We start from the raw sequence: 24,526 nt of genomic DNA on the forward strand, positions 1-24,526 counted from the left end.
TCAATATTTATGCCTGACTGATTTTGGCAACGGTATTTAAACATTTTCTTTTTCGTGACAACTTAGGTCACGAAAAATTTGTAAAACAAACGAGTAATAATAAACCAGCTGCGCTGGAAGCTCCGGCTTTAGAGATTAAAAGATGTGAAAGATGAGCTTGTTGAGTTAGTTGTGTTCGAACGTTGCCCACAAACTACTAATCAGAACATCAGAAAGCAAAGCAAAAAATCTATTGCAGAGCGAGTATGAGAAATAATCTTAACAAATAAATAAACCAGCTGGAAGTTTAGCTCTTTTAAGTGATTACACATGCACTTTCTTGCTTAAATAACCAAGCCCATCCCCCGCCCACTCATCCTCAACTAAAAAGTTCAAAATTGGAGCTAAAGGAGATAAACATTTAGAAGTCAATATTTCCAAGTTCTAATAAATTTAATTTTTTCTAAACTTGCCAATAGCAAAGCCATGATGCGCCGTTGATTTGATTGTCCGGATAAAATTTCGTATATGGGATAAACTTTGCGAGGATTTAATTTCGCGATTGGGCCTACCCGCGAAATTTAAAAATTTTGCGGGGACTTAATTTCGCGGGTGGCATTATTGGGTGGCAATATTTTCACGATTTTGTGACTTAACTGTCAAATCGTGCATTTTGGTTGTTGAAATACACATTATTAGCACTTCTTTGATGCCAGTAAACATTCAAAAAGTATTTGTTTGACAAATTTTGAGTTTTCTTTAGAAATATTTCGCGGATGAGGCCTTTCCAAATTTCCATTGTGACTTAATTTCGCGGATGACACCCAAATCCGTGAAATCAGCGAAATTTAATCCCTGCGAAAGTTTATCTATTAAGCCACGGGTTTTTAGCTAAGCATTATTTTTTTCTGCTGGGATAATACTTGGAGAAGAGTAGGATAAACCAAATAAAATGGTACAATAGTGTGTATGTAATAAATAGTGTTATATTTGGAAAAAACCTGTTTCGGGTTTGAAAAATGTTCAAAAGGAACGGTCGCCCCAGCCAATGAAATTAAGACAAAGTCCAAAAAATATCATTTTCAGTTATAACACTGTGAAAATTTCTCCGATCTTGTTCAAATTTACACAGGAATTGTGTTTTAGTATCCTTTACTGAATTCTCATAGTGATATGTTTGTAAAAAATCTGTGTCGGGTTTGAAAAATCAAAAGTTAAACGGTCGCCAGCCGCGACAAAATTACGACAAAGTCCAAAAGCGATCATTTTCAGCCATAATACTGTGAAAATTTCTCCAATCTTGTTCAAATTTACACAGGAATTGTGTTTTAGTATCCTTTACTGAATTCTCATAGTGATATGTTTGTAAAAAATATGTGTCGGGTTTGAAAAATCAAAAGGAACGGTCGCCAGCCGCGACGAAAATACGACAAAGTCCAAAAACGATCATTTTCAGCCATAATAGTGTGAAAATTTCTCCAACCTTGTTCAGATTTACACAGGAATTGTGTTTTAGTATCCTTTACTGAATTCTCATAGTGATATGTTTGTAAAAAATCTGTGTCGGGTTTGAAAAATCAAAAGGAACGGTCGCCAGCCGCGATGAAATTACAACAAAGTCCAAAAATGATAATTTTCAGCCATAACACTGTCTGACTGTGAAAATTTCTCCAATATTGTTAAAATTTACACAGGAACTGTGTTTCAGTATCCTTTATTGAATTCTCATAGTGATATGTTTGTAAAAAATCTGTGTCGGGTTTGAAAAATCAAAAGGAACGGTCGCCAGCCGATGATGAATACGACAATAACAAAGTCCAAAACAGGATCATTTTCAGCCATGGATACATAACACCACAAAAAATACTGTGTATCAATGGCTGTGTGTTTGAAAGTTTCATTGTCAAGTTTGAAAATCCAAAAGGGACAACCACCAATTAAATTATATCATCATGAAAAATGTCCAAAAGTCCAAAATAGATCATTTTTACAGCATAAAATCATGAGAAACACTCGTATTTGAATTCAGTATACAGTACAACGTACAACGCACCATCAAACTTCTCATAAATCATGTCCAAAACATCATGAATAAGGATGAAAATGATCAATTTTTCACTGAGATTTGCCAGTATTTGCTACACAGTCAGCTAGTCCACTTTCGATAGCCATCTTTTTCTAAATACTTTTCGGCCAATCAAATCACAGTATTATCGGAATCAGTGATCCGCTTTTGTTAAATCGGAATAGATCATCGGATTAGATAAACAGACAAAAAATGTCTTAACCATTGTCGGAAGAGAGAATTAAAGGCTCCTAGGCCGGAGCAATAATACTGTATAAAACAATATATTATGTAAAATTATAGATTTGAGCATGCTTTTCTCGTGCATGTTAAAAGTACAGTAACATAGGTGTTTTATCATAATGCAATTAATTCTTTCCATAACCTACCTTATTTTCTTGGGAATTAATTTTAGCCTTTTTCGCGGTTTTTTTGGCAAAACCGCGAAAATTTGAACCCGCAGAATAAAATTTTTTCCAATTTTATCGAAAGTTTGAAAAATCCCTAGGAAAATGAAAGAAAATTGTCCAAAAAAAGGGCAAAACCACGAAAATTAAAACCCACAAAATACAATTTTTCGATTTTTCTTTTCGACCGCGAATATTAGTTTCCGCGAAAATTAGTTAAGCTACACGTTTTGTTAACCTCTGTCCGTTCCTCCGTCTGTCCGTCCGTCCGTTCGTTACCAACATTTCTCGAGATTGGCTCATTAGTTTTTTTCTGATTTTTTGCACAAAGATGTGTAACTATAAACCCTTGAATGTGACAAAGCCCGATTTTCGAAAACAAAATTGGGCCAAAAAACGGCTAAAAAACGGGTTTTTGGATCATTACCAGTGGATACCCCTTAAAACCTACAACAAAAAAGGTACCCCCTATATCCTGATAGAGAGAACAGTAAGGGCTGAAACTTTTTCTGGTGAGTATAGGCTACGTTAGAATTTTGGTTCTTTGGTTTTTTGTAAAAGCTGCTAAGAAAACTTTTATTGCTTCGTAAAAAAATGCAATTTTAGCTATTTACCCCTTAAAACCTACAAAATGGTTTTCTTGAATAACTTTTTATAAAATAGTCCTTTTGATCTCAAATTTTGAACAGTGATTCACTGCAACGTTACTACGTAATGCTATAATGAGATCATTGGTACCTAGATATTTTCAAAACTGTACATTAAAATCAAATTACAACTTAAAACCTACACTATTACACCTTAAAACCTACAAACATTGACCCCTTGCTCACAACTTATTGAAACTGTGAAATTGCAATTCAGGTGCTGAACCGTGATTCAATTGATAAAATACTTGCTAGAAATCCATTCCAAAAACAAGGGAAAAATCAAAATATAATAGCCGCATTCTTTTTCACCGTCCAACATAAAAATTATAGGTCTTATCGCCGTGTCAATTCAAGACAGACTTAAGTCCATTTTCTCGAAAATTGACTTAAGACCATAACCCCCTATTTTAGCATGCACGCTTTCCTAAAACGGCCTTAAGTCCACAGAATTCTAATGGGAAAGAGGTGTATTTTGCAATTCAAAAAAAATAAGAATTTAGAAAGTTCCATAATATATCAACCATAAACAGCCTTAAGTCCTAAATTTTAGTGCAAATTTTATTTTCTATGAAGCATTGACATAAAATGTGTAGCCTTAAGTCCAACACATCTCAACCTTTAAAGTCAATTATCTCAAAATGGAAAAAATGGACTTAAGGCTGTCTTGAATTGACACGGCGTTATGACCTTAAATTCATTTGTGTAATCTCTAGGTCCGGAAAACTTGATTTTTTGAAAGGATCTTTGAAAAAAATTTCAATGACTTCGAATTTACCGACACTTTGCGATAATTAAAATTCATGAAATTAGGTATTTTATGAAAGTACCTATATTAAAGATTGTAAAAAAGTGAATTATACAATAGTAAATTAAGTTTGGTGGTTAAGAGAACCCAAGACCCAACTTTGTAGGTTTTAAGGGGTATGTGGTTTTTAAGGGGTATCCACTGGTAATTTTTTCTGATTTTTTGCAAGAAAGTAGGGTACCATCATCATACCGATGGCTCAAGCAGACTTTTGCAAAAAAATTTTGTTGGCTCAACAAACACATGTTTATCTAGAAGAACCACTATTAATAAGCATACATCAATGTTTTTAGTCAAATTACTCAATTTTTTTATGAGATAGATGTTTTTTTGCTCATGAGGGCTTGCTTTTGAAGAATGTGTGTGTTTAGACATGAAATTTTAGTTGCTTGGCTTGTTTTATATAAAAAAACTGGCGAAATTCGATATTTTTTTATAAGCACATTATCAATTACTTAGGTATTAGCTTTTCTCGAGATTGGCTCTTTCATTCTTTATGATTTTTTTGCACAAAGATGCATAACTATAAACCCTTGAATGTGACGGAGTTTGATTTTTTGGGTAAATTTTTTAGGTTTTTAGGACTATTGTTGGATTATTAGGAATATTGGATCATTGTTTTTTTCTGATTTTTTGCATTTTTATGGTAGGTAAAAGATGGCTCAAGCTAATTATTGTAAAAAAATAATTTTTCAGCTCAAAAAACGCATCTTTATCTATAAGAATCACTATTAATAAGCGTGCCTCAATGTTCTTAGCCAAATTTAGATGTTTTTTGCTCACGAAGTCTTGAATATGAAAGAATATTTCAAGAGCATGAAATTTTTGTTTCTAAACGGTTTTTTATAAGAAACAAATGACTAATTTTGATAGATCGTCACTATTTGTGTTCTGAATGATTTTTTTAATGGTCACGTCCACGTATATATCAATTGTATATGTGTTAAATGCATAACCAGGTAGGTCCATAAAAGTATCACTTGTTTTACCGTAACTTGGCTCCGAGCCTGTAAATCCTTATTTTTCCAGAGAATTTCAGCCTCAAAGTTTGAGTTCCTTACATATTTAGCTGGAAAGCTTGGACTGATTTGATTATTTGTTAATACAGAAAAAAAACGAGCAATTGAACGTTATCTTATCAATATTTATCATTTTCTGTTTAGGTTTTCGTAATGTGTGCAAGTTCAATTTTAACTTTTAGTGTTTCTCAACTTATTTTTTTATTCTCAGCCTGAGCAGTTCCTTAGTAATTCCTTAATACCATATTCAGCCTCAAGTTCCTTATAAACGTGCTCCTTATAAAAAAGACGTGTGTTCTCACTTTAAAACACATTCGATGCAATTTTTATTAAACATATTCAAAAACCCCAGGAATATGAAGTAATTTCGGCAGACAGTGGGTGTAAACCGCAAAAATTAGTAGCTCAAAATGCGCCAATTTAGTACCCCGCACCGCGAAAATAAGTTCTCTTGATAAGAATTTGATCGTCTGTAACTACGGCTCTCTCATCTAGGAGCTTTTTGTGGTATAATAGACCTTACATAAAATAACGTCACGAACATCACTTGCCTCGTGTTCAAAAATGGTGATTATATTTCGCGATACATTAAAGGATTTTTCTATGAATAGAAAGTAGTTTTAATAAAATCTGCTGGGAGTTAATCACCATGGCAATTATTTCAAAACGAGGCAAGTGATGTTCGTGACGTAATTTAGGAAAAGGTCTATTTTTTTACAGGAAATCGCCTTAATTTTGCGTGGTGCGATGGTTACCATTCTGGAAAGAATTCAAACAATGCAATATTTTTGAATATTTTATCAAGCTTGTATCGTGAAAAATTAGTGGGAGTGAAAAACGTAATTGTAGAAATATTCGCACAATACTAGTCTTTGCTAAAGATTTGTGTAATTTCCATCCCAAATTTTCATCTGCCCTTAAAAAGAATTGCGACCTCTTTTGACGTCTTTTGTCCATCTGTATCGACCGAAATTTTCAATAACGTCTTTTAAAGTACAATTATCATCTTTCCACAAGTTCAAAAAACCCAAAGGTTCATTAACTCCTCGTCAAGGTAATGCTAATTGATTTCTAATGACTATTGACCTTGAATGAGCATGACAATTATTTAATAATAAGCTTGTCTTTAATCTTCTGCGCAAATTTTAAATGATCTTAAATTGAATTTACCTTGCTTTTTTTAGTTCTGACCTGGTCGAGTTCAAAGTGTAGAAAACGAGGCTTGTTTTCTAGCTTCTCTCACAGATATACATAAAATCTCGAGAAGACCTAGTTTAGCTGCTTTAGCCGCTTCAATCAGCCAAGCAAAAAAAGTAAAAAACTAGGAAGTCTTTTGCTTAATGGAAAGAAATTTTTCCAAGAAAATAAAATCAGGTATAAGCTTATGTTGCTGAACTCGTCAGAAAAAAAAACAATGTTAGCTTCAAAATGTATTTGAAATATTCCGGCCTGCTTTTGTAATGAATCTATCATTTTCCTACATCTCTTTATACCCTATAATCCATTGTAAAAACCACAGCTCATATGTATTTGAATTAATGAAGTTTTGCTTCGAATGAGCAAATTATATGGCTATTAATATATAGAGGACCCATAAATTGCATTCTTTGAGCGATTTGGAAAAGCGGAAAAATGTAAAGGGCTACATACACTACACAATATATTGCCAGGCAATATATTGATGATAAATTGCTGAGTGCCGGCAATATATTGAAAAGGTGTCCACTATATATTGCCAGCTTGATTTGCAATTTTCCAACAATATAGGGGGATTGTTTACAGGAAGAAAATTTCTTTTTATAATAGAGCACCTGTTAGTTACTTCGTAAATTACGGTCCGAAAACGATATTGTCAAATATTGTTGGTCAATATATTGTGTAGTCTAAGTAACCCTAGGCTGCGCGCATCCCCAGAATTTATTTTGTTATAGGGGATGCGTATCGTGTATGAATTTCTCGTCCGAGAGTTACCTCAAATTTGGGGTAACCAAAATTTGCATAAATTTACATAATTTCGTCACATCCAATCAAAGAAAGAAAAAAATGAAGTCATTGTGCACTGTTGTTTTCATAATTATCAATGGTTTCATTCATTGAACAAAGAAAAAAGAGTCATGTTTTATTGACAATTAAATCATGCGTGATGGTGGGCATTGTCAAAAAACAAAGAAATATTAGGAAAAAGTCCAATGAAAATCTGCAAAACAGCGATTTCCGGCATTTTCGGCCGGAAAAAAATCGTTCTCAAAAATCAGACTCGGCCATGTTTTGGACTTTGCTAATATGCATTTTTGTTAAAAAAGTCAGAAAAAACTAATGATGAAATCTTGAGAAAATACCAAAAAACCGGTTTTGGCATTTTCGGCCGGAGAAGATTTTTTTCGAAAATCGTCACTTTTTGGGCATCACGGTGTAAAAAATCAGAGAAAACTAATGAACCAATTCCCGAGGAAAGCTGGTCACAGATGAACGAACGGACGGACATCGGTTAAATGTTTAAAGGTTTTATTTTTACATGTAAGTGTTCCCGTTTCATATCAGACACATATTTTGTATCAGGACAGCGTCTGCCAATCCGATGTGAATTAAAATTGATGAGTAAGCAAGCGATATCACTCTTATTTAAAAACAAAACAGAGGTAGGTCCAAAAATTACCTGTGAATGTAGCCGACGAATGTGAAATAAGCAGAAACCAAGCAATTACCACGAAAGTCATCTCTGCTAAAAAAAGACATTAAACAGTTAGATAGAGGCATTTGTAAGACTGGAATGTTAACAAGTATGCCAGGAGTAGCTCGAAACACCTCATCTAAAACTGAAGGTTGAGACTATTGATTTCACTGTAAAAAATATCAAAATAAAATTACTTAAGAAAAAAAAAAACGATTTCAGAATTTTTTCTTCATCCTTATTTAGTCCAATAAATTGATACGAATAAAACCTGATTGTTTATAACTGGTAAGCATGACAATACTGACGGTGAATTGTATTTGTTGTGTTACCCAAACTCCTCACTTCAATACAATCTCTAAAATAGATGAATACTCAAGAAAGTTCACTTACTTTCGTCATAAATATGAATAAGCAATGAAAAATCAAATCAAACCTCACCCTTTCATTATCGTTCATTCAACATTCACTGAAATAGAAATTCTAAATGGGTCCAGAAATCACTATGACTTTCAAAAACAGCCAAAATGAAAAATACAATCTAAAGTACGGCACCGGAAACGGCGTTGCTATAGTTTGAAACCTGCCTAGTAGCATCGTCAAAATATCTTTCAATTCTTTTTTTAGGTTTTAAGAAAACTAAGACCGATACTTTAGCAAAACGTAATCGAAGAATGAATATATAATTTGAGGAAAATTTACAGATATATTTTCTTAATATATTTACAAAATTTACAATTATGATATGAAAAAATAATACTTCTGACCTTGCTCGAGAGCAATAATAGACTTCAAGATATTAAGAATTAAAATTACATGGTTTTAGAATTTATACTTATTGACTTGATCAGGAGTTAGCCATTCGACGTATTTCCTCATATTTTTGATGAGGTATTCACGCTCAAAAGCGTGCTTGACTTCAATTTTATTAATCTTCTTTTCAAAATGTTCTTCGAATTTTTTCAGCATTTGGCGAGCTTCTTTTTCGTAGAAATGGTCGCATGTCTTGTGTGTGATCACATATGCTGAAAAATAAAATATGTAAGCAGATGAAACAACTCGTCCATTTTCATCCGAGCGAAACGTCAAAATCATTCCTTTTAATATACAGTATTACAACAGCCTTTAAAAGCCTGAATTAGAAGCCAAAAAAAGCACAGCTATTACACATTTTATCGAAACGGAAGGTAAGAAATTTCCTCTTATAAACCGGGAATTTCCGAAATTGAAATTATAGATATTTGAGATACTGGCAGACTTCATTCTTTGTGTGGCTTTACTTGAGGACGAAACAAACTTATCAAAATAGATCCTGTCCCTTTGTGAAGAAAAATAAACAAGCAAAAGATCTAGTTTTTTCTAGCATGCTTTCTAGGCGCGTTCTTGATGGGAAATAAGTGGCTTCACTTTTTCTTACCTGAGAAAGGTTAGAGATTCTACTCTAGCCCTTCGGGCTTTAATCTCAATGGCCTAGTCAGAGGTAGACTGGCTTAAAAGCTTACAAGCATGAGATGGAGACTCACCCATCACTCTGTTTGTTCTATGATGACGACAATGATAAATACACCCAATGATAAAAGCACCCAGGAAAGCTCCACCCAACACTTTGATGAGAAACATCCAAATATCCGATTCATATTTTATCATCGCATTTCGTTTGTCCAACAATTCGCTGTCCGCATAATTCTGAAGCGAGATAAATTGTGAAATGAGAATTATTTACCTGATCACGGGCTTTCTCGGCTTTCTCGGTAGCCAAAGTCAATGAAAGTCTACGAATAACTCAAGCTGTTCCAATTTCTCAATGTAATAAGATAGATAAAATATTTCAACCAATTATTCCTGATCGAAAAAAACTGCCATGTGCCATGGCTTATTAATAAAGAGAATTCTTTTATTGAGATTAAAAGAGTCTTACCCGTTTGTCCGCATCGATGATAGCTTTTATTCGTTCAATTAATTCCACTTTTTTATCATGAAAATATTTCCTAAAACATTTCTCCAATCTCAAAGCTCTGCCACCGAAGACAATGCCTTGAGTAGCGCCTGATTCTTTGATACCTCTGAAGATGACGTCAGGATCAGACATCTTTTCGGAATGATAGGCAGCATAAATTGCATCAACGGCCATTCTATCGACACGTTTGCTACGTAAAACTTCAATCAATTCCTCTGTGTCACCAGCCGCTATTGAGGGAAAATTTCAAAGGATGATTGTTAGCAAAATTACATTTTAAGAGAGCAGGAGATTACAAACTGTAAATACACAAGAGGTAGGCTGCTGACATCCACTAACGCATTGGTGCTCCTTATCGTGCCTCTTACTACCCGGGGGTCTGCCATTCAGACTACATGAGGACGAACTTACTTTGTGAGATGATACCAGCCATCCGTTTGATGACCAATTGATCATAAGATTCATTCATTGCTACAACTTTCTTTGAAAAGATGCTCCCTTCAGTTTTTTGAACAGAATAAGCCAACAAGATGGACGAAACACCGGCAATTAATGTAGCACTTATTGCAATTCCTACAGCGATTATTGGAATAGAAAAAATGCGACCGAGTTTTCCAGTTGCAACGATGTCCCCGTATCTAGATAGGAAGAAAAATCAATTTTTAATCATTTGGTATTTCCCTAGCAATTGACGAAGCTCAAAATTGTATGGTAAGAGTGACGTGATTGGGCGTTTAGAAACTTCTTGTAAACGTCTTATTTGAAATGGCTTTAAAAGCGTAATTTAAAGACTTGCCCAATACGGAGAACTGTATTGAAAGCCCACCAAAGTCCAGCGCCAGCGCCATGGGAAAAAGTATCAGGGAAGGCTTCTTGATTCGTTCGGTTCAGTTGAAGTGGATGACATTGCTACGAAGAGAGAAAATGAAATGATTTCAGGTTTAAGCAGGCTCAATGAGAGTAATTTAATAAGTATCTCATCATACATAATTCAAAGAACGAGAACATTTTCAAAAACTTCGACTTACCACAATCCACATGATCAATCCAAGAGCCATCACTATTAAAGCAACAATCGCAACAAAAGACCACAAAATCAACACTCCATTCAAAATCATATTATTCGTCAAATTCAAATATTCAACTTTCAGCGAAAATACGGAAACTCCTGGGCTATCCAAAATCCCGACAAACGGTCTACTTTTGTAGTATGTGTTTATTTTATCCGTTTCTATTGGCAACACAAAGTCGGTATCATCAAAAATGGCATCATTTAACTCGCTGACACTCGTCATGGGACCTTCCCAGATGATATTTGTGGCCCCATGCCCATTCGAACAATTTCCACAACAGAGATTGGTTGCTGCGGTTACAAGGTTCTTCAGTAATCCAATTTGTTCCCCGTTTTCTATTCCAAAGTACGGCATGTGATTTCGATAGACTGCTTTGAAGTTTTTTTCGCAACGGCAGGTTTCTGGCAAAATTACAGACAATTATAAAACGTACGTAAAATATTGTCTAGGTCAGAAAAACTCTAAATCACAAAGTAGGGCAACCTCGACCTCAACCTCAGAGGGTACTTTTGAAGACAACATATGGATGGTTACATATGGGACCAAAAAATGTTCTTCGAATTAGAGAAGCATTCGTATAACAGAGTAATTTGAACAACTTTACAGCTGAGGGCACTAATATATTAGTTCGGATTACAGAATGATTCGAGCAATAGAAGTCCGAGTTAGAGTGATTTGAATGTCCTTAGAAAGTACTTGTCCTGAAGTAACTCCGAGCATATTTAATATTGAAAGACTGAACCATAAAGAGTTCGAGTAATAGAGTTGCTCCTTAGTTTCTGTGATAAGGCGTGTTGAATAGCTGAAACTTTACAAAGGTATGTAAAATAAGGATGGAAAAGACGGATTTAACTATTACCTGCATAAAAAGGCTTTGAGAAAGTTCCGGGTCCAGCGAATGTCTGTGCAGCACTTTGGAAGGCGTAAGTAACGAAAGGTTCGAGATTGTTAAGCTCGACACCTTGTGTTGGAAATTCGAACCAAAGGCTTGTCACATCCTAAAAATAAGAACATAACTCACATCACTAAAATTCCTACCTTCTGACGTTGCAATTAAGGCCGACCATAATATTTGTTATTATAATCTTGTTTCTATAAATTTGTCATTATTGCTACCATTTTTATTATTGAGTTTGATCCGTAGAACAACAATTCGCCACCGTCAAAAGAAATAGTAGACCTTTACCTGATCAACTGGAGCTAGATCAATACCATTCCTTCTGACTGGATAATAAATGATGTTATAATCCAAAACTGTCCCTTGTGAATCTGCATACGATAAAGTCGACCAATTCAACGTTAATTCAGTGAAGGAGAACTTATCATAAATTGTTATGTTTGGACCAGTAACAGGAACTAAAAAAGAAAAGAACTTAACTTAATTTAAAAGGTTTGGGCAAAGCAAAATTGCTAAAATAAATCATAAGTTTTTATTGTTAGTTGTTTGTTTGAGATCAAAAATTTGTTTATACCTGCTTGAGCACAAGAGACGTTCAAATCGAAAGTAGGTCCAGGTCCTTTACTTGTCATCGCAGCCAGCCTTAACGTATACCACTGATACAAAACTAAATCTTCAATGATCATTCCTGATTCACTGGCGTTCGCATATTGAGCTTCTTCAGGATAAAGATATCCTCCGCTAGGTAAGGCGCGTCTCTGTCTTGTCAATGTCAGCGTTGATTCGGATGACATGTTTTGATTTCTAGTAAGATAGTCATCCATTTCAAAAGATTCGATGGAACGACGTTTCCTTTTTCTAAAAATGGGATGATAGTTGATAAGAAAATGGTTGATGAAATGGGAGTCTTTCAAAAAGAGTTTACAACAAAGGTACGAGATTTAAAATATAAATTTCAACTTACTGGTTTTCTTGCATCAATATTCTCAATTCGTCGGCAGGAGGACCATCATTCATACGGCGATAATAACAAACATACCCCGTGATAATTCCATGAGAAGTTCCCCATGGTACGTCATCCCAATAAATTGAAACACTTGTCGTCGACATCGTGAACCCTTCAACGTTCGTGGGAGGCGATTCAGGAACTGAAAAGTGAATGGCAATCAATATAGAGCACAAGCAACATAGTATCTGAGAAAACTTCTGGATATCATCGATAACTTTACAAAAAATTATATTTTTTCATTTATCAAAAATGGTGAGTGAGATCTAGTAGCTTACTGTCTTCATCAGTAGAAATTATGATTTTGGGTGATTTTGGTCCCGTTGCCAGAGAATTGAACAGTTCAATTTGAATCTCATATTCAGTATAATTCTTCAAATTGCTGATCGTGTGGAGGAGATCAGGTACGGTCACTTCATCAACAAACGTTGTGTTCTCATTGCAATCTGCTAATTCTGCTTTAGAGCAATCCAACACATTGTAATATATCCGATATCCCACAATCTGAAAAAACAAAAAAGACCAAGAGTGTGATGTACTCAAACTAGGCGGTTAATGTTTAGACAATGTTTTGATTGTTAAAATGAGAGTCCTTACAATGCCATTAACTTGACCGTGGACTTGCAACATTTGATCCCATCCGCAATCGATAGTTGAAGAGCTTCCATTGATGCATGTCAAGTTGGAAGGGAAAACCTCCGGAACTACAAAAAATATAAAGATGTCAATGTATCAGTTTTTTGTATTACAAACATGAATTTTTAACCGATATGATGTAACATTTTTCAGATTACAATATTCACAAGAAATCTGAAAGACATACCATCTTCTAACGTTTTGGTCGAGAATTCAATGGAATGGTTTCCACGTCCTTTCACCGTTTCAGCTGCAATTTTGAATGAATAACTTGTGAAGAACTTTAGAGTTGACAAAACGACTTCTTGTGTAGGTGCTGTGATACTAGTTTCTTTCCAATCAGGTGGTTCAATCGTATCATCTTTGTACATCACGTGGTATGCCGTTATAATACCTACAAAAAATTAAGTCGAGAGGTTGTGAGTTGTCAGTAGAGTTAATGAATTAGATTATTAAGAAGGACAAAGAAAGAGGAGCAAATCAAACCCACCTCTCCTGAAGCCTTCAGGAACAACATCCCATTGAACTTTGATGGAAGTTGATGTTTCTGGACCAGCAGTTCTGTTTGCAGGTGGCACCTCGGGCACTGGAAAACAAAAACATTCATTGTTAATCATTCAAAACTGCAAAGTCTATTTGAAGCTAGTCCGGCAAAGATGAAGATTTTCAGCTGTGTTTTTTGGAACAAAAAAAAAGTTCATCATTAGCATTGTTCATTGTTATTACTATCAGCTTAAATGAATCGAGGGGCGTGGTTGAGAATAATACCAATAAAATTGCGAAATACAATCTCATTGGAAGCACTTACAATCTTGATCAGTCCTGATAATTGCAATGGCACTTTCAACACCACAAACGATTGTACATCCTGCAACTGTAAATTCATAATCGCGCCATTTCTCAAGCCCTCCAATATGCAGGCTTTTTACCGCACCGTTTTCCAAGACTTCATACGTGGTCCAACTGGTGTCAACATTGAGTTGGCGAATGTTAACCAGATATTTTGTGATGAGACCATTTCGATCATCAGGTGGAATCAATTCAAAACGAAACCTCAAAGCGGTGGAGTTGATTTTTTGTGCAAAGATGTCATCAGGTGGCAATGAGGGTGCTGGAGAAATGAAAAAAGAAATAACAATTACGGCATGCTCTAGAAAAATGAAGGAAAAAACACAGGAAGCAACGCATCAAAACAAAAACTACTCACGTCCAAAGTCTGTTCTGACCAAAATAGACTGTGCAAAAACTAAAAAGCCACGTCGTGTTCCGACAGCTACACTCAAACTGTAATTAGTATATTCGTTAAGTCCTGTTATAATTGCGCTGTTCGGTCCACCATATTGGATTTCTTGTTGTTGAAATATGTTTGAAACTGCAGTGACGTTGATTTTGGAAGCGATAGGATATCCGAAGTTAGAAAAAGGATCAGCAATGTTGTCGAAAAGTAATTGAATGGTTGTTCCAGTGATATTACCACTTCGAACATTCAACGGTGGTAATTGCGGAACTGAAAAATAAGTTGAAATTGAAATGTAGTAAAATGACATGTTACTCCATTTCAAATATAGAAGAATGAATCAAGAAAATCCAATAATTTTGATTGACACACAAATCGTGATTGAAAAGGTGAAGAATGTCGATTTGGTCCAACAGACATTTGAATAGAGAAGAGGATGCAGAATGATTGTCGGTATATCACACGTGCATTTCGGATTCGTTCATTTATCTAACTGACGTGACTTACTCCATTCGTCAGTGGAGATGGTGATGAGAGGATTGCTCCACACTCCATAACCAACGCTTGTTTTGCCACACATTTTCACCTCATACTCTTGAAACCAATCCAAGCCTGGAAAATCACAGTCGAATCAGTGTCAATTTTTTTATTGGATTGTTCAACTAAGATCACGAGAGGAGTGATTTGATATGATATTTTCCCGATATCGTCAACGTTGGTTGGAAATTGTAATTTCAGGTGATTTAGCAAAATATTAGCCAAACGAGATGACGGTCTTCTATAGCTACAGAAACGCACAGAAGAATGACATAGTGTGCAAGGGGGTTCCAGGTCCCACCTAAAAATTCTTATCGTTTAATAATAAAAAGGAGAAAAGTTTGGTATAGTAAAAGAATTATTTGTAGAATATGAAATTTAGAAAAAATTATAATTAAATTGGAAATAAGAAAAAACTATTATTAACTTTTATCAAAACACCAAAAATCCCACCTAAAGAAATTAATCCCCACCTTACCTTGTTTCTCCCACCTAAAACCTGAAAATTTCCAAATCCCACCAACCTGGAAATTTCCAACCCGAAACCTCAAACCCCCCCCCCCCTATTCTGGGGGGGGGGTGCACACTATGATAATGATACAATTGATTACCTGAAATATTTGCCACGCGATGAGTTCCAACTTCAATTTCATTTACGGCATTAGTCCGAAGATTTTTGTAGTGAATTTTATATCCGAGGATGATACCATTTCTATCTGCTTCAGCGATTTCATCCCAAATGATCTCAATGGAAGTTTCTGTCAAATTTTTCCCAATAATGTTCAAAGGTCCTCCTGTCGGTACTACAGACAAAATAAAGGAGAAAACGTTAGTCCGACCAAATGCATGCAATGGAAGCATTTCATATGTTAAAAATTAAAAAAGTAGTTTTTAGAAAGCATGAATTATTAGTCCTTTCGCTTAAAGTTTGCACTAATGATACAATAATGACCGGTTAGTGAGGACTGTACTGAGAAATATTGCCCGAGGTCAAGTAACGACCGAGCTTGCGAGGTTGTTGCGTTAACCGAGGGCAATATTTTCAGTACAGCCCGAAAAAACCGGTCATCATTGTATTTGTTAACCGTTTCCTTCAGCTTCGATTGATTTTTAGGCACTTTATCCAGGAAAAATAGCAAAATAATGCGAAAAAAACAAGCGAAAATAGATAAAAAATTATACATCCTGTGCCCAAGTTCAGGAGTTGCCATAAAGCCACTATGGTAATAACCGGGAGGGCACATTGCTATACATTGTAAAAAATTATTACACAATAAATTGAAGTTGAGATAAGAATTGTTTGATACTTAAAGTTTCACGCAACTTTTCGTCACGATCTTCAGTCAAAAATTCTATACAAAAAATTCGTTTCAAGTTTACAAAAATATACTGTGCACTGTAAAGTCTTCGTCAAAGCAATTGACGTCATTTCAGTCTTTGGTGTCGTGGAGTTTGAGGGTGAACTTATTCACATGCCGACATTTCGAGATCAGTTCATTCCTTGAATTTAACAGTTTCTCGGGTTGGTCGAATGTGGCAATTTCTAATTTTTCGCTAAGGCAGAGTGAACATTTCAGCGAAGCACGATTGAACGGTGGACATTTACGGACTGTCTTCCAAGTAATCTTTGGGGCACGATTCTTTCGTTTCAACCTCCAAATCTCCTTGGAAAGTTCAGTTTCTTTTTCGTACTTTTCGTTGGCGAAGGATGACTTGTGGTTGGCGTATCGTTTCTTGAACTTAGGTTCGGCTAACCCAATGTAGAACTTTTCACCGTAATCTGGTTCGTCATCGCAGGTGACCGTTGCTTGATAAACTGAACGCTCCACCAAACATGAGCCGTTAAGGGGGCAAGATGCTTTCACCCTGCAGTTGCACTGTGGTGGGATCTCGTTACCGTTAGTGTCGCGTTTCAAGATGCTTTTGTTGTGGCTCTGGATGATGCTTTTGATGTTTTTGGTGCAGCTATAGCTTACTTTAACGGTATTGCGATTGAAGATTTTGTTGAATTTATGGTGTTTCGGGAAGTGTTTGTCAATAAGCTGCAAAAATCTTCTGGCAATTTTCGTCTCGACGTTCTTGTTATATGGCGGGTTGAACCATGTGATGTGGCGTTTGCGATTTTTTGGCTGCGTGTTCTTTGGATTGGTTGGCTTATACGAAAGTTCGACGTTGTAGCCGCTTTCTTTCAACGCTTTCTCGTACGGTTTTTTGGCTTCGGTAAAAAATTATTATAAATTCTGACGTCAGAAATAAACAAGCTAGATGCTGAATGGACCTACCTGATGATGAAAGTTGGATAGCAATGCGAGGAGAAAAAAATCAGTCAAAAAACATAGCGTTTAGCGAAAATGCATAACGCAAGAAATTCATCATTGATTGATGGTGGGGGGAGAGGGAAGGGTTGTAGGGAAAAAACAAATAGAAAGTTCTGGTCGCAAAAATCAGTTTTATTGACAATTGAATTATGCTTGATGGTAAACATTGTTATCAATAATGTTTTTGTGTGACAAACATAGAAATACAAGGAAAAAATCTAATGAAAATCTGCAAAAACGGCAATTGCCGGCATTTTCAACCGACAAAAATAAATTCTCAAAAATCGAACTCAGACATGTTTTGAGCATTGCGAATACGCATCTCTCTACAAAAAATCAGAAAAAACTAAGGATGAAAATTCGAGAAAATGTAAAAAAACCGGTTTTTCCGGCATATTTCCGGCATTTTCGGCCGGAAAAAATATTTTTCTAAAATTGGGCTCCGTCACATTTTAGGTATTGTCATATTGCATCAGTGTGCAAAATTTCATAAAAAATATAAAGTACGGCTCGAAAAATTCAAGAAATACTGTCTTTCCGGCAAAAATAGGTTGTTCAGGCGATTTTTAAATAGCTCCGGCTTCAAAAATCAATTCTATTGAAAATTGAAAATGTTTGATGGTGGGCATTGCTATTAACAATGTTTTTGTGTGAAAAAAACAACCAATTATAAGGAAAAAGCCCGATGAAAATCTTCAAAACGGCGATTTCCGGCATTTTCGGCCGGAAAAGAATTTTTCTCAAAAATCGGACTCTGCCATGTTTTGGGCATTACTAATACGCATCTTTGTGCAAAAAATCTGAAAAAACTAATAATGTAATCTCGAGAAAATACCAAAAAAACGGTTTTTCCGGCATATTTCCGGCATTTTCGGCCGGAAATGATTTTTTTCGAAAATCGGGCTCCGTCACATTTTGGGCATTACCATTTTGCATCATTGTGCCAAAAATCAGAAAAAACTAATGAGCCAATCTCGAGAAAAGCTGGTAACAGACGGACGGACGGACGAACGAACAGACGGACATCGGTTAATTTATAGGACCTCCAAAGTAGGTCCAAAAATGAGAGAAATGATGTCAACGCATTGTTCATTTTCCTTTGAAAAAGTGACGTCACAATGAATTTTCCAAACGACGGGCAACTCTAGTCAGTGTAGGCCCGTCGTCATGCAAAAAGAACCAATTGCATTGCGCAAAAAGCCGTGTAGCCCGCTTTGAAAAAGTAACTGGTTAACAACTCTTTTTTTTAACCAATGCTTCGTATACCATTTAAAAGATAAATCAGAGCACTACCTATACTTTTTGAGATAAACAGTTTCGAAACTTTTCGAAAATGAAGAACAAAAATGAGCTTTTTGTTCTTTGAGACGATGAAACTTCTTCTAGAGATTTTCGATGCAAGAAGTTTATGCGAAATCATGACTCATTTCCATTTTCTAAATGTTTTGTAATTATTTTTCTTAGAATTTACAGTGCTCTGACTTATCTTGTTAACAGTGTATTTAATATGTTAAAATCGAAGCATTCGTTGAAAAATGACTCACTTAAAGCGAATAGACTTTAAAAATGAGGAAGCGAAAGTCACTTTGTGTTCATGGCCGGGATTGCATTTAAACACAGAAATCTGTTGTAGAATAATTCAATACACGTATTTCCTATTAACGGATTCATGTAAAAAAGTCACGAAAAACGTCGAGAAAGTCTCTGATTGGCTGAAATATTGCATATACAACCATATTTTTCAAAATGTCCAGAGTATGAGGTAATATTTGCATGCCTCCGCCAATCAAAAGTTTGTTTACTCGACGTTTTTTCGTGACTTTTGCATGAATCTGCTAATAGGAAATAGGTGTATTAACTTTGGTCATTCAACAACATGAATACAGAAGTACCTTACAAAAAAAATCATTCGAAATAAAACTATCAAGATTAATTTCATCTTACGATCTTCAAGCGTTCGTTCAATTTGAAGTGTGGTAGTGTTTGGTCCTGCGCCAATAGCAGTCGCTCCTCCAGCTTTGAAAGCATAATGCGTCCAGAATTCCAATCCCACAACATCAATTTGGGGCGTGGCAGAAGTTTTCAAGGTCCAATCCCCAATGACGGTACTGCCGTCAGTGTCGACTTTGGCGTAATACAAAGAATAGCTGACGATATAACCATTTTGATTCTGAAGGATATGACCAACGTTCACTCTGATGGAAGTTGACGTGAGAGCTGCTGTATTCAAATGACTGGGTGGATCGAAAGGATCTGAAGAACAAAGGGTTGAGAATTGATTAGGATAGTTTCTATACAGCCCAACAGCCGTCTTAGCCATAATGCATTAATACAAATCGAACTGACAATGTCTGTTTGGTCTAAGCTTTTTATTTTCTTGTTATACATAAAAGGCAAGTAAAAGGCGATTTTTCTTTCTTTGATAACATTACCGAATTCTCTTCTCATGATTGGTCTAAGCAGGTCTAAGTTATAAACAAATCAATTTACGTATGCGCTATCTAACTATCTAAATAGAAGAAACTAAAGTCTTTTATGAAGACTATTTTTATGCTTTCAATTCAATGTTTGAAAAGTGAGCTCTAATCAACTTACAGTATTCTCCAGAAAGGGCAGTTCCATCCTCACTTCTGACCGAAAGATCTGTTCCAAAGAAAGTCACGTGACCATAATAAGTAGTGAAGATGTTCAAACCATGGAAAGAGAACACTTTATTTCCAGAAGCTGTACCAGTATGTTCCACCGGTGCAAGGTTCGGTCCCCATACAATAAGTTTGAACGATTGCCATGTTCCGAAGATTGTAGAAGACGGTACATGTGGATTACGGACAGTGAAGGTTACGGAAGTCGCGTTGATTGCTGTACCAGTCGGTGAATAAAAATGCTCTCCTAAAATAATAACCACGTCAGTAAAAAACAACCTGTAGAGGCTATAACAGTTATACAAGTTTATCGGAACCATTTTTATTATTCCTTCTAATGATCAGGCTACAAGGTGTTGAAAAAGTACTTAAAGCTTATAATATTGATGATACTTTACAGAGGCCCCCAGTGAACCCTCGATTCACGCATTCGCGCAGTTTTGTTTAGAAATTCACGCAATTTATTTTTCAATTTTCATGCATTCACGCAAACAAAAAAGCCCATTCACACATTCGCACAAACCGATGGAGGGGGTTTAAAATATCCAGGGTATACATCTATACAAGAGGGTGAGGCTTTGGTAAGAGAAAAATGGCGACTTTTTTCTAAGTCGGACAAAAGAAGCATCAAGTTATTAAGAACGAAAAAAATTTGCATTTTATCGTACTTGCTAGTTGATAGCGCATGCGATCTTTTTTCAGGGACTTCCAATCATTTCCTTCTTTACGTCGTATTTTGAATGTATCATAAGCACGAAAATGGTTAGTAGAGAGGAAGATGTGAAAGTGCTTCCAACCTGCATCCACAACCGTAAACTCTTCACCCTCTTCACTGAAATTTGAGAACATGAATGGGTGTAAATAAGTATATAAGTAGAGATCTAGATGACGTCATTTATTATGACGTAATCGGCCGTTTAACAATTAATATACCGGGTGCACCAAAAAAAAATATACAGGTTTGTCGAGATATTGTGAGCTTCAGGATTTATATTTTTTGTTCATTCTTTTTTTATTGTATAGAGGATGCTCTAACTTGAATTTTGAGCTATTATACATTAAATTTGAAAAAGTAGTTCGAAAGTTAGTTCCAAAAAACTAACTTTTTTCAATGTCGAAATTTCAAAAAATCATTAAAAACAGCAACCACGCTATAAATAAGACAAAATGACAAAAACACAATTTCATTGTCTTTTGATTATTTTTTCTCCTATCTTATATTTTGCCAACGGTTTGTCCATCTTATTTAAACACCATGAATATTTCCAACACCAGCAAACTCAATGCAGACCCAAGTTCTTTGAGCAACTAGTTGAGGAATGGTGATTTATTTTTTCAAAAATTTTCTCCCGTAACACACCACACCTCTCTTGGAGATTTCCAAAAAAAAATTTCAGCTTTACCAAAAATATTTTTCCACATGGGAATAGCTTGTTTTAACATATTTTTAAATTCCGTAACGAGTTTTGATGAACACAATTGCATTTTTTGGTATTTGTATGTGTAAAGAAGAAAAGTGTCAAGAGAAAAGTTTGCTCGCTGTTTTTGATGATTTTTTGAAATTTCGACATTAAAAAAAAGTCAGTTTCTTTGAAATAATTTTCGAATTACTTTTTCAAACCTAATGTATGATAGCTCAAAATTCAAGTTAATGCAAAAAAAGAATGAACAAAAAAATTAAATCCTGAAGCTCATAATATCTCGACAAAGTTGTATACTTTTTTTTGGTGCACCCGGTAGTGAAAAACTAATTTCGGAAAAATAGGCGAATTTGGAAAATCTTTATTTTTATTTTATTAATCGTTCTGAATTTTCAAGCATTGGATGATATTATCGGGTTTCTCGCAAAAAAACTTTAAACGTTCCTAATGAGACTAAATTTTCCTAAATATGAATTTTCAATAAATTTTATCTAATCTGAGTTTTGAGATATATTGTAAATAGTAGCTTTTATTGTTAAAGTCAATCAAAATTGGTATCTAACTTGATTGAACAATAACAACAGTAGAGCACGCTCAAAGAGAATGGGGAGGAAAAAAAACACAAAATTGACGACGTACGAGACAAGTTCCTTGCCAACGTAAACATTGATGAAGAAGTTAGTCACGGTGGTTTTGTAGGTCACATTTGCTGGCTGGTTGTACCAAAACGAATAATAGGATGTTATATAGCTATTCCAAGATTCGCTGTGTTTGTCTCGCACTAAAACAAAAGTAACAATGATCTGATGTATGGAATCAACTCATTATGGAGTACTTTATGGAGAAATGTGGTATGAAGTGTATACATAGCTTTTTCTCTAACATGCCCTCCTTTACAGGAATCAAACATGAGTAAGGGAATGTGGAAAAATTACAGAGTGGTAAATTGTAACTGTTCACGAAGACATTTTTTTCGCATTTAGATTGTATTTTTTTTCATTTATATGAAGAATTGCCACTTACGTTTTTGCACCATATTGTTTTGATCACGAGTACAATCCATGATTATTCCATTAACCAGGCTTGGTATGAAAAAACCACCAGTAGCATCACCGGTGAGAGTGTCGATCGATACTTGATGTGAGTTCTTCCTGAACCGTCGAAGGAGATAGTTTTCCCATTGAGCTGGAAGCAAAAATGAATGAGACGTAGTAAAAAACAAGAGCCTTATGATGTAGCTGACCTAAGCAAGATTTTCTAACGCAAAGACTATGTTAGACTCCCATGTTGTTTATGTACATACCTGGATTGACGGACATTGACGTCATCGGTAATTCTTCGGTACCGTTAGGATAGATGACGCCAACACCAACCCAACCATTCACGTTCTTTCTACCTCGTTGATACACTGTAAGATGGTAACGCCTGCTTTCCACTAAATCAACTTCTAATTTACCCATGGTGCTATGAAAAATAATGAAAATGATCTACGATAAAAAAGTATCAGAACCACAGATCTGTGAAGCCCGAAAGGGCTAGATAGGCAACTTTAAGCTTTCTCCAGCAAAAAAAAGTGAAGCAAAAATTTGACTTTTTAAATTTCGTGCCGATGGATAGGATCTAGCATTTTAATTGTTTTCGGAGCACGAGATCAAAAAAAGTAGGCGGCAAACGCTATTTCACATCTCTCAAACCGGTGAAATTGCAAATTTTAGTCACGTGACTTTGGTAGAAAATCCTTCCAAACCTAGGCTTCACTTTTCGATAAAAGCCGCAAATCTAGCCCTTCGGGCTTTACAGATATCTGTGATCAGAACAGGACAATTAAATCCAATCACCAAAATTAAAGATGATAGATAAAATTATAGTTTATTTTAGGTACGCACAAAATGTAAGAAAAGGATTGTCATAATCTTACGATTTATAGTTATTGGTTGGGATATCCGCACCAACAGTTTTGGTGCCTAAAATATATTTGTCCTCCACATCGAATCCACGATCAGAAATATCGAATTGGCATCGCGCCTTGCAAACCACGTGGAAAGTATATCTCCCTGTTTCTGGTGCCTTGAATGTCGATCTGACTCTCAAAAGATAGTGGAACCACCAAGAAGTGTATGTTTCGAAAGTATCGTAAGCAACAACCATTCCATATGGAGCTGATGGGTAAATTCCAAGGTTGGACCGCTTGGTGAAGTCATTGTCATTGAAACCATTGTAAAGTTCATATATTGCTCCTTTGAAAGAAACTTCATGTGGATCTAAAACGATATCAAATCATATGATTTCTATGAGATTTCATGTTATGCTTTCTTTAAATCTTCAAAATACCTTCCGGCCACCCAAAATACATTACCTTTGCATCGGTTTCCTTTTTGAAATCCCCGAAGTGAAAATTAGACACGGCGAAAGCCTATTTAGAGCTGAATAGACGAAGTAACTTACCGACAAACGTCAAAGCAGTCCCTTTAACTTCCACCAGAGAGTAGGTAACAAACAACAACACTAAAAAGGAAATGTTTTATTTTGTTCAAAGGTTAAAGTCTTATCTTTACAACCTTGATAGCTTATGTCTCTGAAGAAGTACGAAGAACATCATGAATTTCCAGGCAGATTGAATCGAGCTATTTTGAGGGGGCCTTAAGAAAGATTACAAATTAGTCATACCTTGACCCAGCATTTCAGCAGCACCAAATCACGATATCGTGCAAAGAAAAATAAATTTATTTACATTAATACTCCATTGATAGTGTATTCCTCTTAAATTGAATGGGAAATTACTCAATTGAAACTCGGCCACAAGAAGAAGAGCGGGTTAACCAAAATTTACAAATTATTCATGACCAAACATGGAAACAGCAATAACAGATATTTAGAATCAATACTCCCATGATAAAAATAGAAAAGGCAAAAAGTAACTTGAATACTCGATCTAACAATCATTCATTTATATCAATCAAACTTGTGCAGATTTTAACTAATTTGTATACTCATATTTTTTCTAAAGTTCAAAAAGACTCCTAATTCTAATAATTCTGTATGTAAAAAAGTGTTACAATAATAATTCTATAAAAAATATTCAGCTGTCAAAACGTAACGAAAAAGCAAAATATACAACAATGAAACAAACCAAACAAACAAACGGATATCGTAGATCAAATCACTTTGAGTGGCAACAATGTCTCAAACTCGGAGTTCAGATATA

The 24,526-nt window shown here is 35.3% G+C and overlaps 1 protein-coding gene across 1 annotated transcript; it reads right to left on the reverse strand.

Moving 5' to 3' along the window:
* Nucleotides 1-8,278: 8,278 nt before the first annotated feature.
* On the reverse strand, nucleotides 8,279-24,075 carry LOC136818688 (uncharacterized). The gene is made up of 27 exons (XM_067074950.1): nucleotides 23,989-24,075; nucleotides 23,767-23,826; nucleotides 23,240-23,582; nucleotides 22,625-22,785; nucleotides 22,345-22,506; nucleotides 21,961-22,102; nucleotides 20,569-20,732; nucleotides 19,854-20,147; nucleotides 19,203-19,511; nucleotides 15,552-15,743; nucleotides 14,911-15,015; nucleotides 14,374-14,673; nucleotides 13,975-14,277; nucleotides 13,657-13,752; nucleotides 13,354-13,560; nucleotides 13,128-13,234; nucleotides 12,809-13,034; nucleotides 12,489-12,672; nucleotides 12,099-12,382; nucleotides 11,813-11,982; nucleotides 11,486-11,624; nucleotides 10,582-11,027; nucleotides 10,350-10,462; nucleotides 9,965-10,191; nucleotides 9,515-9,783; nucleotides 9,120-9,282; nucleotides 8,279-8,621 (listed from the first exon to the last, which is right to left on the reverse strand). The coding sequence occupies exons 1-27, from the start codon at nucleotides 23,999-24,001 to the stop codon at nucleotides 8,419-8,421; spliced, it is 5,382 nt and encodes a 1,793-aa protein (XP_066931051.1). The 5' UTR covers nucleotides 24,002-24,075; the 3' UTR covers nucleotides 8,279-8,418.
* Nucleotides 24,076-24,526: the final 451 nt, after the last annotated feature.

This window comes from Clytia hemisphaerica, unplaced genomic scaffold (genome assembly GCF_902728285.1).
Source record: "Clytia hemisphaerica strain Z4C2 unplaced genomic scaffold, Clytia hemisphaerica genome assembly, whole genome shotgun sequence".
Taxonomy (NCBI): domain Eukaryota; kingdom Metazoa; phylum Cnidaria; class Hydrozoa; order Leptothecata; family Clytiidae; genus Clytia; species Clytia hemisphaerica.